Source organism: Molossus molossus, unplaced genomic scaffold, assembly GCF_014108415.1.
Source record: "Molossus molossus isolate mMolMol1 unplaced genomic scaffold, mMolMol1.p scaffold_m16_p_1, whole genome shotgun sequence".
NCBI classification, from domain to species: domain Eukaryota; kingdom Metazoa; phylum Chordata; class Mammalia; order Chiroptera; family Molossidae; genus Molossus; species Molossus molossus.
Genome location: NW_023425344.1, coordinates 53,646,178 through 53,661,719, shown reverse-complemented (window position 1 = coordinate 53,661,719; position 15,542 = coordinate 53,646,178). Strand labels below are relative to the sequence as shown.

The 15,542-nt window shown below is 36.4% G+C and overlaps 1 protein-coding gene across 1 annotated transcript in view; it reads left to right on the top strand.

Annotated features, from left to right (window-relative positions):
- RASSF6 (Ras association domain family member 6) overlaps window positions 1-15,542 on the top strand; it is a 66,808-nt gene that overhangs the window by 43,665 nt on the left and 7,601 nt on the right. Inside the window, exons 4-6 of the mRNA XM_036255536.1 lie at window positions 3,773-3,909; window positions 13,116-13,213; window positions 14,521-14,705. Coding sequence (XP_036111429.1) covers window positions 3,773-3,909; window positions 13,116-13,213; window positions 14,521-14,705 — 420 coding nt within the window. The remainder of the gene's footprint in view (window positions 1-3,772; window positions 3,910-13,115; window positions 13,214-14,520; window positions 14,706-15,542) is intronic.

Here is a 15,542-nt window from a genome sequence, read left to right as displayed (position 1 = left end):
TTTGTAATGGAAAAAATCTGAAGGTATCTTAAGTCTCTACCAATGGAGAATTGCTCAAATAAATCATAACTATATAACATATCTGTAACAGTTTGATTTGGTTGTTAAAATAATGAACATTAAAATGAATGTGTACCATTTCATAATAATACATTTTAAATCATTAAAGAAACAAATCAGGAAAGTCCAGAAACTAGAAAGTATTTTAGGGGTGCAACTGACAAGCTACTGTATGCACTGGCCTTAAATCTTTTCTCTTTCTTCCTTTCTTTACTTATTTGAACGCCTCATTCCCCACAGCTCTCTCCACTCAGTCTTGTATTCTAATGCTACTCATTTCCCATTTTTATAATATCTTTCTGGTTCCAAGGAACATTATAATTTTCTAATATACTATTTTAAATCTTCAAATATGATGATAGAGCACTGACTTTAGGCACCATGATTTGGCTTAAATCTGCAGCTGGGACAGAAGAATATTTACAAACCACTCTGACGTTTACTAGTGAGCTTAAACAATTTACCTCGATTGGACATTTCAATTACCTTCCCAAATGTAATAATATACAAAATAACAAGTAACCCCTTTAAAAACAAATGGGCCACATTTTGAATAATTTTAATATTGGCCTATATCTTAGATCTCTAGTATCTATAATTATAAAAATATAAAATTTAGGAAAAGGTAAAAATTTTAATAAAATTATTATTTATACTTTAATTCAATAGTTTTATGATGCTAAGAAGTTTGTTTTCTTTAGGAACATGTTTGAACTTTGACGTTATGACCATACAAGTTGAGGCAGGCCCTTCCCAAACCTGTGAATCAGTACTCGATTTACAATACTCAACTTACAATTTAATTTTTAATAAAGTCTCATGTCTTATATCATTTTAAAAAATTATGTGAAGTAAAGCTAACAGTGAGCATATCAGATTTCTTAATTTTTTTCATCTTTATTCACTGGTCAACAAAGTTAGAATCCAGAGTTTTCCAGATCTTCTGACTGACTTACAACGAGGATAACATGGAGGATAACATGTAGCTTTCTCAATCTCTGATTAATTGATTAAACAAATATGTGTTGTTTACCAGCTGCCAGACACTGTTCTGTAAGCTGGGGATATAGCAATGAAAAAACTAGATAGAATGTGCTTCCTTTATGCTGCGTGCACTCTAGTGGACAGACAAGAGAAAGTAAGATGTACAGTATGTCGGACGGTGATAATGACTGTGGGGAAGCAGGCTCTGGGATCTAAGTGGGGTGGGGAGGAGGAGCATTGGACCAAAGACTCTGAAAATGTGAGGGAGCAGACTTTGCAGAAGTCTGTGGGACACACATTTCAGTGGGAAGAACAGTCTGGAGAAAGGTTCTGAGCCTGGCCCGTGTAGCGGAGGTGGAGCAGGAAGCCAGTGCACCGGAACCTGGTCAGAGTGGGTCAGTGGACTGCGATGCTAGAGAGACAACTGAGAAGAAGAAGGCACAGAGTGTGGAGGGTCTTGTCAATCTCTGTGAAGACTTTTAGCTCCTACTTGGAACGAGAGGGGAAGCCACTGGGTGAAACAGTGACATTGTCTAAAAGGATTCATTTGAAAAGGATCTTTCAGGCTACTGGGACTATAGGGACTAGCAAGAGAAAAATGACTCAGACTAGAAAGAAACTTGAAATAATTTAGATCATCAATGACAGTGGCATGGACCAGAATCATGGTAGTGGATGTGGTGAGTGCGGCCACATTAGGGATATATTTTTAAGGTAGTTAATAGGATTTCATTGAATGCTGAGGATGAAAGAAAGATAAATGGTGGTTGTAAAATTCTTGGCCTGAGCAACTAGGAGGATGGGGGTGCTATTTACCAAGATGGGAAAGACTGGGAAAGGAAAATATTCATGGAGTTAATTAGGGAGAGATGAAGTTTGATGTCAGGTAGGCAGTATGGCAGCTGGAGTTCAGGGAGGAGGTTTGGTAGAGATAAAAAGTTTAGGGATCACCAAGGTCCCTAAAATCACCAAAGGTATTTGTGTAGATGTAGAAAAGAAGAGTCCCAAGAATTGGGGCAAGGAAGTTCTATACATGTAAATAAGCCTTCGGGGATAATTATTTAGTTAATCTGCAAAGAGATACTTTCTGACATTAGAAAATATCTGGATATTCCTTACATGATAGTAGGAATATTTCTTCTTAAAAGCAAGACTTATATAACCTCATTAGAGCAGTTACTCTTGGAATGTTTAATGTAAGGGATTATCTGAATTATAATTAGGCAAAGAAATGACGCTATACATCAACTATTGAAATGTAGTATCTGCATCAGGTATTGCCATTTGAGAGTACAAATTATGTTTGGTTGTTGTAAACAACGGATTGATAACCTGATCTCTCAGTAATCTGAAATATGAACTCAAAAGTGGGAAAAAGAGAAGAACTTTGTTTCAGCAGTGGCTCCAGAGCAGGTTTATCAGCCAAGAAATAATAAGTAATAATATTCATTGAGCATGTGTTAAATGTTACTATAATTTAGGGACTACTATGATGTTCATTCTTCCAAAGAAGCAACCCAAGTTTGAAGGTTTCAGCAACTTGTCCAAGGTCACACAGCCAGGAAAGGGTGGAGCTCGGGTTTGAACACAGGGCTCTCTGATTCCAGAGTGGAGTTTGCATTACACTCTCAAATAAGAATTGAGTCATTTATGTTCTGTAATAATTGATTTTTTGTAATAAGAGTAGTTATTGCATGGTTAGAATATGACTCTTCTTAGTTTCTGTCTTTTCAAAGTTGCCTATAATGCTAACACATTATTCTAATAACACAAAGATTTATGTATATACAAGAGATTAGAAAATAAGTTCTATGGGAATGTGCTTTGGTATTAATATTTACATCCTCTAAACAAGTAAATATTCAATAGAAGTTTGCTAATTTTTCTTTGTTTGCCTGGAATTTCCTTCTTTTGTTATATTTCCAACTTAAAAATATTATTTCAAATGCTATTAATTATTTTTTTTCAAAACATAATTTATGTTTTATATTTTACACTGTTTTCACATACATTATTTTATTCTTTCTGCATAATAACTTTATAAGTTAAAATTTCCCTGTTCAGAAATGAGGAAAAAGCCACTAAATCTCTCAACAGTTGTTCTTCTGATTTCTAGTTTAGTACAGTTTTTAATTTTACTTGAATTTTAAGTTAAAGAGAATTACAGAATTAAACTTCCACTTAATTGAAGAATCATAGAGTTCAGAAAGTGTTTTAACATATTGTGCCCTCTGATGAGCATGTCATTACCACTATGACTTACTTTGCTGGTTATAGCCGTTTACAAAAATAAAGCAGTGTTTCAAAAATAGAATTATTTTACAAATAAATTGAGAAGAAAAATAATTGCTCTGGCCGGTTTGGCTCAGCAGTTAGAGCATTGGCCTATGGCCCAATGAGTCACGGGTTCGATTCCAGTGCGATTCCCCCAGCCCTGGTTGGGGTTGTGTGGGAGGCAGCCAGTCGGTGTGTCCCTTTCTCTCTCTCTCTCTCTCTCTCTCTCTCTCTCTCTCCTCCCTCCCTCCCTCCCTCCCACTCTATCTGAACAAAAATGGAAAAATGTCCTCTGGGAGGATAAAAGAAAAGAAAAGACAAACAATCCCACTTGGGAATTTGTTTTGATTTATTAAGATGTCTTACATAGTTACTTTCTACATCCTCAGTTAAAACATTTACCTTTTATAAATAATACAGAAACAAAGTTTGTGATGATTGGTCTCTTCCCTAGACTAAAGATGGTAAACTAATTGTTGAAGGAATGTTGGACATTTTCTGGGGAGTGAAACGGCCTATACAGCTGAAAATACAAGATGAGAAGCAAATCCCTTCTTTTACTGTGAAGTCACCAGATGTCTTTTGCAAAATGTAAGCTATCATTCAGTTTTTAATTCTTTAGATAATTTTCATATTTACCTTTATTGTATGCACTCTTAAAGATGGGAGCCCTCTAAGTGCTTGTATACAATCTTATTTAATCCCTCAGCAACTCTATGATAGGTGTTCAGACACCAGAACTCAGAGAGGTTAGGTAATTATGCAAGATCTCCAATCGCCACGTAGCAGAACTAGACAGAAGCTCCAGGCTATGGGCTCCAGCTCAAGAGCCCATCTCTTGACCTCTCCTCTGCATTGCTTCTCTCCTGGAAGACTGCATTTCTTCACTGGAAAAGCCAAACTATAAAGGCAAGATTTCATTAGCTCTGGCCTGGTTACTCACACATACACAAAGAAGAGGATAAAAATTAAGTTTCTCTTGAAACAAAGGGCTCTTTCTGCTTTGTGGAAAGGAGACTTAATTATGCTCCACTTGGTTGTCCTGATTCTGCTCAACAGACACTGCAAAGTTTATTTGAAGCTTGGTAAACGCACAAAACAGTTCTCTGGGTGGGGTTATGCACCTGTGCCTTGAATAAATAAGTTTGGCTGATTTTTTATTACCTTTTATAATTTTCAGAAAAACTAATAAATATTCTCAGAAGGAATCATATGTGTATATATATTTTTATCCTCACCCAAGGACATTTTTGCATTTATCTTCAGGTAGAGCAGGAAGGAGAGAGGGAGGAAGAGAGAGAAGCACTTAGGTGAGAGAGACACATGAGTGCTTGCACCCACATGACCCCAACCAGGCCAGGGACAAACCACAACCAAGGTACGTGCCCTTAGCGGGAACAAACCCAGGACTCTGGTCCACAGGCTCACGCTCTAACTGCTGAGCCAAACCAGCCAGGGCTGTATATATTTTTTTATGTTTTCTTCCCCCCTTTCACCCTTCCTAAGTTCCTTTTTTAATTTTTTAAAAAAATATACTTTTATTGATGTTTTTAGAGAGAAATGAAAGGAGAGGGAGAAAGAGATAGAAACATCTATGTGAGAGAGAACTTTAGATCATCAGCTGCCTTCTGCATGCCCCCTACTAGGGTATGAGCCTGAAACCTGGGCATGCGCCCTGACCTGAAATCAAACCAGTGACCTCTTGGTGCATGGGTCAACGCTAACCACTTAGTCACACTGGCTAGGCTGCCGGGCCCTTTTTTAAATTTTAATTATTTAATTAAAGCATAGTTGATATACAATATTCTACTAGTTTCAAATGTATGATAGTGGTTTGACATTTATGTATCTTACTATGTAAACACCACAGTAAGTCTAGTAACCATCTACCACTGTGCAAACTTATAACACTATTATTGACTATATTCTTCTTTACCTTCTCCACCCATTCCTCGAACTCCCTCCCTTCTGACAGCCATTTGTTTGTTCTTTGTTTCTGAGTCAGTGTTTGTTTTCTTTGTTCATTTCTTTTGATTTGTAAAAAATTCCACATACAAGTGAATCATGCAACATTTGTCTTTACCTGTCTGATTTATTTCACTTAGCATAATACCCTTTACATTCATCCATGTGGTCTCAAATGGCAAGATTTCATTCCTTTTTTATAGCTGAGTAATGTTTGTATGTGTGTGTGTGTGTGTGTGTGTGCATGTCTCCTTTATTCAGTTCTCTATGGATGGATACCTAGTTGCTTCCATATCTTGGCTAATGTAAATAATGCTGCAACAGCCCTGGCTGGTTTGCCTCCGCGATTAGAGCATCGGCCTGCGGTCCAGAGAGACCCAGGTTCAGTTCCAGCTAAGGGTACGTACCTCAGTTGCAGTTTGTCCCCAGCCCTAGCTGTGGTGGTGTGGGTGGCGACCACTCAATGTGTTTCTCTCTCTCTTCCTCTCTCCCTCCCTCCTGCTCCGTCTGAAGATAAATTCAAAAATGTCCTCGGGAGAGGATTAAATAAATAAATAAACAAACAAACAAACAATGCTGCAATGAACATAGAGGTGCATATATCTTTTCAAATTAATGTTTTTGTTTTCTTCTAGTGAATACCTGGAAGTGGAATTTCTAGGTTGTATGGTAACCATAAACTGTTAGAAGAAAACATAGGTGGTAAACTGATGTAACTCTGAGTAACATCATTTTGGGTATAACCCCTTGAGCAAGGGAAACAAAAGCAAAAATAAACAAATGGAACTTCATCAAACTAAAACGATTCTGCACAGCAAAGGAAACCATCAACAAAATGAAAAGACAACTATAAAATGGGAGAATATAGTTGCAAATAATATATCTGATCAGGAATTATTATCCAAAATATATAAGAAACTCATATAACTCAATAACAAAAATAATTAAACCAATCATAAAACGGGCAGAGGACATAAAGAAATGTTTCTCCAATGAAGATATACAAAAGGCCAGGAGAAATATGAAAAGATACTCAACATCATTAATCATTAGTGAGGTACCACTTCACACCAGTCAGAACAGCTCTTATCAAAAAGTCAACAAATAGCAAGTATCGGTGAGGATGCGGAGAAAAGGGAACCCTTGCGCAGCCATTATAGAAACCATATGGAGATTCCTAAAAGAACTAAAAATAGATCTATCATACAACCTCCCTTCCTTTTAATCATTGAGGTTGCAACTCATCCCCCTTCTGTGCGCATGTGAAGATATTAACCCTTCCCCTCACCCATCCTCCCATCCACAGGTAGATGGGCAGGAGTTCCAGCAGAGGAGAGGGCAAAGAGAGAGCTGCCAAGACCATTTCCCCAATCTGATTTTTTACCATAATCAAGAAAAAACAGATTTTACCTTCAGGGAAGCTCTGTTTTTCCTTGGAAGAAAACACTGAAGCTCTGCTATGATTTGCACAAACATGATGCTCCAGCCAGTCTGAACATTTTATTCCCTACATACAGCACGCAGTTTCTCACTTCACTGACTCTCTGCCTGCTTTTCCACACCCGTTGCCTGACTCTCTTCTACCCATGCTTTAAAATTCAGGTCAGATAACGCTTTCTCCAGGAAGCCTTTTTTGATTCCTCAGTCTGTTCTAGGTGTACTGACAACTTTTATATACCATTCTCAGAGCATGCCATTAATTATATTGTTATGCACCGATCTGCCCCTCTAGCCCACAAGCTCCTCAAGCGTAAGGAGCATGTCTTATTCATCTTTGCTATCCCAGTGCTCAGCAGTGTGCTTGGCACAAAGAAGGGACTCAACATATAGTATCAAATGAATTCCCCAGAAGCCTGGTGGTTAAATTACCTCTGTTGTGAGATCCGTCTGTACATATACCACCTCTGACTAGTCTTCCATCCAGTCCAAGGATTGCAATGGGCAAGGGCCCAGGATTTATGGAAGAGTGGAAGGGAGACCACAGACTTAGGGAGCCCTCAACTTCAGATTCTAGGTAACTGATGGGGCTGATGATTCTAAAGTAGTAGAAGCGTCATTGAAAAGGAGAAATTACCCATGGGCCCTGCTTTCAGAAAACTGTACAAGGTATGAATTTGGCAAAATTAGCTCTCATTCTTTATATTACCTAAGAAGTCATTGCCATGTTCTCTGAGCAGCCAGCTCCTCTTGATGTAATTTAATGATTTGCTTCATTTGATAAGTATGGAACATTATGGGAAGATGTTGAGGGGATACAGGAAGATATTGTATTATCACATTAAGCCATCATTATTTTGAATATCTCAAGATATTTTTTAATGTCTCTATTTAAAACACAAGAAACTTGTTGCTAGAAATACTGAATGTGGGGATGTTTTAAGAGCCCAGGTAGATAAGGCAATAATGATGCTTCTCCACATACTGTGGCAGATTATAAATTAATATCCTGATGATGTACTTCACAGATCTCATTGCTATTTTTCATTGTTTATCAGAACATTGCTGTGAATCAAACAGGACTATCCCCTTTAGCTTAAGATTGAGAAAGAATTTCCTAGAAAACTTTGCTTGCTTTTTACCACAATAATGAGACTTACAGGAAAACGTCTGAGTGCACAACAGATCTTTCTGGTGAGTAAGAATTGTCAGGAAAAGATCCCACTCCTCTCTTTCACTCACACAAGAGCAATATTACACTCAGTTGTGATTAATTAGCAAGAATCGAACCAGCTGAACACTCAGCAGGACAGTGCAGCAGAGTTTAGAATGTCTGGTGCCCGGCCTCTGGTTTCCTAGTTGGATGCATAGCCACCTAAGGTACTAGCCTTTGTTTCGATCCAATCCTAGACACCCTCATTCACTTCAGTACTGAGCTTCAATGAAATCGTGAAAAGAAGCAGACTGCTCCCTCACTCTGTAAAGCTTCTCTCACGTTCCCTTCCCCATGCTGGGTTCCTACAGGCAGAGCTTACACCTCTGCAGTCACAGGGTCACAGGTTTGATATCTCCAGTGGGTACATGTGGAGTTTATGAAGTGGAAGTTGTACTTAGTTGCAGGAAGGGCTGCCATCCTATCTCTCAGTTCCTTCTTTGAGAGAATCATAAGTTATGCTGGTTTATTTTAATTACATTAGACATGAGTCACACTGAGTCAGCTTAATGGGAGTGGTAGAAGCTTACAGTAAATCAATGTGTATGAGTTGTGATCACTTGTAATCCCTTATGGAATGGATTCTACAGACAGTACTTTGATCTCTCATGTCTGGTCCAAGTATTTCCTTTTGGAAATTTTTTATTAAAAAAAAAAAGCCTTATTATGTTTGCTTGTATCAGTTTTTATTTTTGCTTTTCATATCTTTTCAAAGTCAGCTTTGGCACATTTTGGACAAGTTGTGGCAAATGAAATAAAGAGCAGAAGCTGGACAGGTGCACATTTGAATAATATCAATAGTGTTTTTTTCTTTTTTACAATATGGGTAGAGAAGGGACCACATTTTATTTGTCTGTCAAATTTCTACTTCCTTTTTCTTTTGCAACTCATTAGAAAACCTCCCCACAGTTTAAATTTGCTAACGGTATACATCCTGAAGCTTGGTCAGAACAAAGCAAACAGTCTTGTGCTGGGGTACATTGAACATTTGATATTATATAAATTCTAATCAGTTTTTTTTTTGGAAAACACTAGGTAACTGCCCTCAAATATGGTCACATGCAGTCATATGTGGTGATACTTCAAATTACACAATCCAGAGCTAAAATTGGTGTAGTCTCCTAAAATGGTAGGAAGAAAAAGGGGTAAACTGCTGATACTGAGCCAGGTTTGTCTCCCTATAGTACTGTGACACCACTAAGCTATAAAAAAGTGGGAACAGGTGTTCAGTCTGCCAGGTTCTTCAAGCATTTATAGTACATCACTGGTCTGGCATTCTTGAGCATTTCATCTCTCCCCTATGAAATAGCATCAGGTTGCTTCGCCTTTTTAGTTTCTACTTTTCTACTGTATTCTGTCTTTTCAATCACTGCCACTTTTTTATGATAATTATATTTGCTTCCTTTGTTTATTAATCTTCTATAGATGAGGGGAAGAGATAATTCTATCTATCATAAAAAATAACTGAATTGTGCATCAGGACCTGAATACTTCTCCTTTGAGTTAAAGTTATTACCTATCGTTTTTTGACATTATGACATTTGTTGCAACTGGTCATAGGCTAGGTAGTAGAGTTTGCTGGGAAATTAATTAACAAATATATTAGGATTCCCTTATCTCCTTCCTATGGCTATCGTGACTCTCAAATGATGTAAATGTTGTAAAAAGACCTCAAAATAATTCAAAGATCAAGGACAAAAGAATCGCATTATTCACATTCACCATCACTAACATTTTAAGAAAATTTTATTGAATTTATTGGAGTGACATTGGTTAATAAAATTATACAGGTTTCAGTTATAAAATACTATAATACATCATCTGTATATTGATTGTATTGTGTTTACCACCTAAAGTCAAGTCTTCTTCCATCACCATTTACTCCTCCTTTACCCTCTTCTAACTCCCCACAACCCTTCCTCTGGTAATCACCACACTGTTGTCTGTGTCTATGAATTTGGGTTTTTTTTTTTGCTGATTCCTTCGCCTGTTTCACTCCAACCCCTTCAACCTCTCTCCCCTCAGTCTGTTTTCTGTATCTATGAGTCTGTTTCTATTTTGTTAGTTTACTTTGTTCAATAGATTTTACATTTAAGTAAAATCGTATGGTTTTCATCTTTCTCTGACTGTCTTATTTCACTTAGTATAATACTCTCCAGGTCCCTCCATGCTGATTAAAAGGATAACAGATTCTTCCTTGTTACAGCTGCATAGTATTCCATTGTGGAAATATACCACCGCATTTTTATCCACTCATCTACTGATGGGCCCTTGGACTGCTTCCAAATTTTGGCTCTTGTAAATAGTGCTGCAGTGAACATAGGGGTGCATATATTCTTTTGAATCAATGTTTTGGGTTTCTTTGGATATATTCCCAGAAGTGGAATTGCTGGGTCATAAGGCAGTTCCATGTTTAATTCTTTGAGGAAACTGCATACTAGTTTTGATAATGGCTGCACTAGTCCACATTTCCACCAACAGTGCATAAGGACTCCCTTTCCTCCACATTCTCGCCAGCACTTTTGTTTGTTGACTTTGATGACAGCCATTCTGACAGTTGTGAGGTGATATCTCATTGTATTTAGTTTGCATTTCTCTGATGATTAGTGATGTTGAGCATTTTTTCATTTATGTATTGGCCATCTGTATGTCCTCTTTGGAGAAGTGTCTGTTCATCATGTCCCTTTTTTGCCATCTTAATGGGATTATCTGGTGGTGTTGAGTTGTGTAAGTTCTTTATAAATTTTGGATATTAATCCCTTTTTAGATGTATCATTGGTGAATATGTTCTCCCATTCAGTGGGTTATCTTCATTTTGTTGATGGTTTCCTTTGCCGTGCAAAAACTTCTTAGTTTGATGTAATCCTATTTGTTTACTTTTTCTTTTGTTTCTCCTTGGCCAAGGAGACATATCAAAAAAAAAAAAGCAAACATCCAAAATTTTACTGCCTATGTTTTCTTCTAGATTTTGTATAGTTTCAAGTCTTACAGTTAAGTCTTTAATCCAGTTTGAGTTTATTTTTATATGTAGTATAAGAAGGTAGTCTGGTTTTATATTTCTGCATGTACATGTTCAATATTTCTGACACCATTTATTGAATAGACTGTCTTTATCCCATTGTACGTTCTTGCCTACTTTGTCAAATATCAATTGACCATAGAGACATGGGTTTATTTCTGGGCTCTCTATTCTGTTCCATTGATCTGTATATCTGTTTTTATGCCAGTAACATGCTGTTTTGATTACTATGGCCTTGTAGTATTGTTTGATATGAGGTAGAACGATTCCTCGAATTTTGTTCTTTTTTCTCAAGATTGCTATACGGGGATTCTTGTGATTCCATATAAATTTTGGAATATTTGTTCTAGTTCTGTGAAATAACCCATTGGTATCTTGACAGAGATTGCATTGAATCTGTAGATTGCTTTGGATAGTATGGACATTTTAATGATGTTAATTCTTCCTCTCCATGAACACAGTATATGCTTCCACTTATTTGTATCTTCTTCAATTTCTTTCTTCTGTGTCATATAATTTCCTGAGTATAGGTCTTTTCCATCCTTGGTTAAATTTATTCCAAGTTATTTTATTTTTTATTCAATTGTAATGGGATTGTTCTCTTAGTTTTCCTTTCGGCGAGTTCCTTATTAGTGTATAGGAATGCAACTGATTTCTGGATATTTATTTTATATTCTGCTACTTTATTGAATTCATTTATCAGTTCTAATAGTTTTTGTTGGAATCTTTAGGGTTTTCTATATATAGTATCACGTCCACTTCAAATAATGACAATTTTACTTTTTCTTTTCCAATTTGGATGATTTTCTTTCTTCTTCTTGTCTGATTACTGTAGCTAGGACTTCCAGTTCTATGTTGAATAAGAGTACTGAAGGCAGACATCCTTGTCTTGTTTCTGATGTAAAGGGAAACAAACACTTGTAGTTTTGCCCATTGAGTATGATGTTGGCAGTGGGTTTGTAATATATGGCTTTTATTATATTGAGATATGATCCCTCTATTTCCAGTTTTCTAAGTGTTTTTATCATGAATGGGTGCTGGATTTTATCAAATACGTCTTCTGCACCTTTTGATATGATCATATGATTTTTATCCCTGATTTTATGTGGTGTATCGCGTTTATTGATTTGTGGATACTGACCATTTTTGTTGTTGTTGCCACCAGAGTTAATGCCACAAATACCCTATGGGTGAATATTTTTGGTCAAAGAGATTCGTAGTAGGAGTAAGACTGGTTCTATCAATAATAATATCCATTAATCTAGAGAGATCCAAGGATATATTAGATCTCTAATGGTTCCTGGACCATCATGAAGTAGATACAGATAATGGTGATTATGAGGAAAATGTGGAAGATTATGATCATTTAACACATACTGAATGCTTACTACATGTTGAGCACTGTTTTAAGAATTTTACACAAATTAACTCAATCTTCTCAACCGTCTCATGCTAGCTCATACTATCATCACCCCCATTTTATAGAAAAGACACAGAGGAGATAATTTGTCTAAGGCCAGATAAACAAAATAAAGATGAATGTTGACCCACCTGGGAAAAATAAGCAGTTTCCCAGTTTTACTTATTCTGGGCATTAGAATTCATTAGGATTTGTTAATATCCTGTATATATCATAATTTTTTAGAAAAGAAGTTTCTATACACTTTCCCTTTTGTAAATTGCATTCTTCTCAGTAGTCACAGCCTAAAAAATAGGCACCATATCTTATTATTTTGTAGCTGCTTTACCTAACAACGCTTTGAACAATAAAAAAAGAGGAACACAATGCATGTTGGCAGAATGAGCACTTTTGTATTTAAACTCTCTTAAGAGCATTATAATATCTCTGTTTAAGAATGGATTATGTTGGGTTCTACTAGTTCTATTTGCACATGCATTTTTACAGAATCTATATGACCCATGTTTCAGTGTGTAACTGAATTATTGTGTCAAGATATGTTCAAAATAAATAAAGGGAGTATTTAAAACACATGCTGACCACTGGTATGAATACTATTTTAATAATGTAAAATTTTTATAAATTAAGGTGATATATCTACCTACAGAGGCCCACAGTAATATAAGTACTATACGTCTGAAAATCATCATAGACCTCATTATGAATGGAATTGATGTTACTTAGAGGATTTATTATTTTTTTAGGGGAATGACACGCTGGGGAGAATTTGATGATCTTTACCACATTAGTGAACTGGACAGAACCCAGATTACAGTGTCCGAAGCAATGAATTCCCAGAAAGGTCAGTGTCAAAACTGTTATTGACATTTAATACATTTCTACATAATAAACTCTTATGTTTGTTTGTTTTTAAAAGGCTTTTAGGAGCACACTAACCTAAATCACTACTGTTTTGGTATGATGTTTCCGATCATTACTTGGAATATAAAAATATGATGTTTTTAAAAATTATATTACGTCACTTAGATTTATTAGATTAGGGAGAGCTAATGGTTTGAATAAAGTTTGTGTTCATAAATTTGTTCAATATTTTTGCCAAGGATTAAGATTATTTAACATATTCAGTAGCTTTTTATGTTAGGCCATGCCTCTCAGAGTGAACTCCACATCTTTTTATAAGTTGAACATTTTAGTTAGCAGATATTTATATAACATTGCTTCTCAGAAAGAGGCAGATATTCTGAGGTCACTTTTTATATTTAATAGAGTTGCTTCAAGCATTTGTTTTAAACGGAGATAAATCTATTTGAACATCAAATGAGTTCATATCAACTTGCCAAACTAATGGAAAATGCCAGCTCCTGTGACAAGTGGCATCAGCAGTCATAACAATGATTATGTGATAGTAATTATGTTAATGACTATCAGTTACTGAGATTACTAAGTGTCAGGTGTGATATCTTATACTTTACTGGACCTTGTTTTTGTAGAATATATAGAGATTTAAGGAGGATGACTGAGGCTGGGTTGGGGGATTCATTTTCCTGGGTGGTGATATTACCAAGCTGGCTTCAGACTGAACCAGGGTTTCTGTTGGTACTACCTTCCTGAGTCTACCAACAACTTCCAGTGTTTAGTTGTTTTTTGTTTAAGCCATTCTTAATTTAGCTTCCTCTGCGGTCACTGTAACAAACCATATTCTGTAACAAACATCATGTTCCTTCCAGGATCCCCTTATCCTTGTCTTATGGCCTCTTGACATCTTTTAGATAAGGATCTTTCCAGTTAGCCCCTTGGAAAAAATTAGTAATCTAAACCAGGGGAATCTCAATATCTTGACAGTACAGATACAATAAAAATCTGTATTTGAGGACCAGTGCTAGAGAAATATGAAATACTTCTTACCTATTTCATGATTAATTACAATAGAAAATTATTTAAAATTATTTAAAATCTCAAGGTAAAAGAGAACACAAATGCCACCAGCAGGCCCTATTCTTACACAAGAGCATTGCTATTTCCTTACTCTTCAAGGGCATTAGAGTCCATTGCTTAGCTACATATTATTAAATACATACACCAATCCACCCAGGATGCAAAGAGGTGGGCAGCTAAATGATATATGCTTACCATCTTTATTCTTCCCAGATTATTTATCTTATCACAGCAGCACTCTGAAGCCTCTTGCAGATGAAGAGCCAGAATCTCCATTGCTCTATAGAACCATGAGTGAAGCAACCCTGGTAAGAAAAAGGATGAAGCTTCCAATGATGGACAGAAAAGACAGACAGAAACATCGAGCCTCTATTAATGGACACTTTTATAACCATGAAGTGAGTTACAATTCTATTGGTGTCATTTAAAATACTATTGTCTATTATACTAACAATACCACTCAATTCATCCTACAATTAAAATTATAATAACAATAGTAGTATATCTAATATTTATTGGGTGCTCTGTGTGTTATGTATTAGACTATTTTAAATCTATTTTTGGTTAATTATTTTATTAATCACTGTAACAATGCTATGAAGTAGGCACCATTATTTTTCCTATTTATGAGTTAATTGAGGTTCACAGAGGTTAAGCATTTTGTCTTAGGTCACATTGCTTTTAAGTAGTAACTTTAAACTTGCACCCAGCTTTGTCTGACTCCAGAATTCAAATTCTTAGTCACCATGATGGATGAACCCTATCTGAGTGGCAGGTACTGTGCCAAGCGCTAGCAACATAAAAGTGAATCAGTTGATGCCTCTGCGAAAAGGAGCTTAGGACATGGTCAAAGAAACCAATAGATTGATAAATGGCATAAGAATAATGTAAGTGCTACAATAGAATTTTATTTGAAGTACATTGAACAGCTCTGGCCAGTTGCTCAGTGGTTAGAGCGTTGGCCCATGGACTGGAGAGTCCCAGGTTTGGTTCCCTCTAAGGGCACTGCCTCGGTTGCAGTTTGTCCCTGGCCCCAGTTGGGGTCGTGTGGGGGGCAACCACTTGATGTGTCTCTCTCATGCTGATGTTTCTCTCTCTCTCTCTTCCCCCCTCTCTCTCCCACTCTATCTCTCTCTATCTTGAAGATAAATGCAAAAATCCTCGAGTCCAGAGAAAAATGTCCTCGGGTGAGGATAAAAAATAAATAAATAAAATACATTGAAAATTAACAGTGA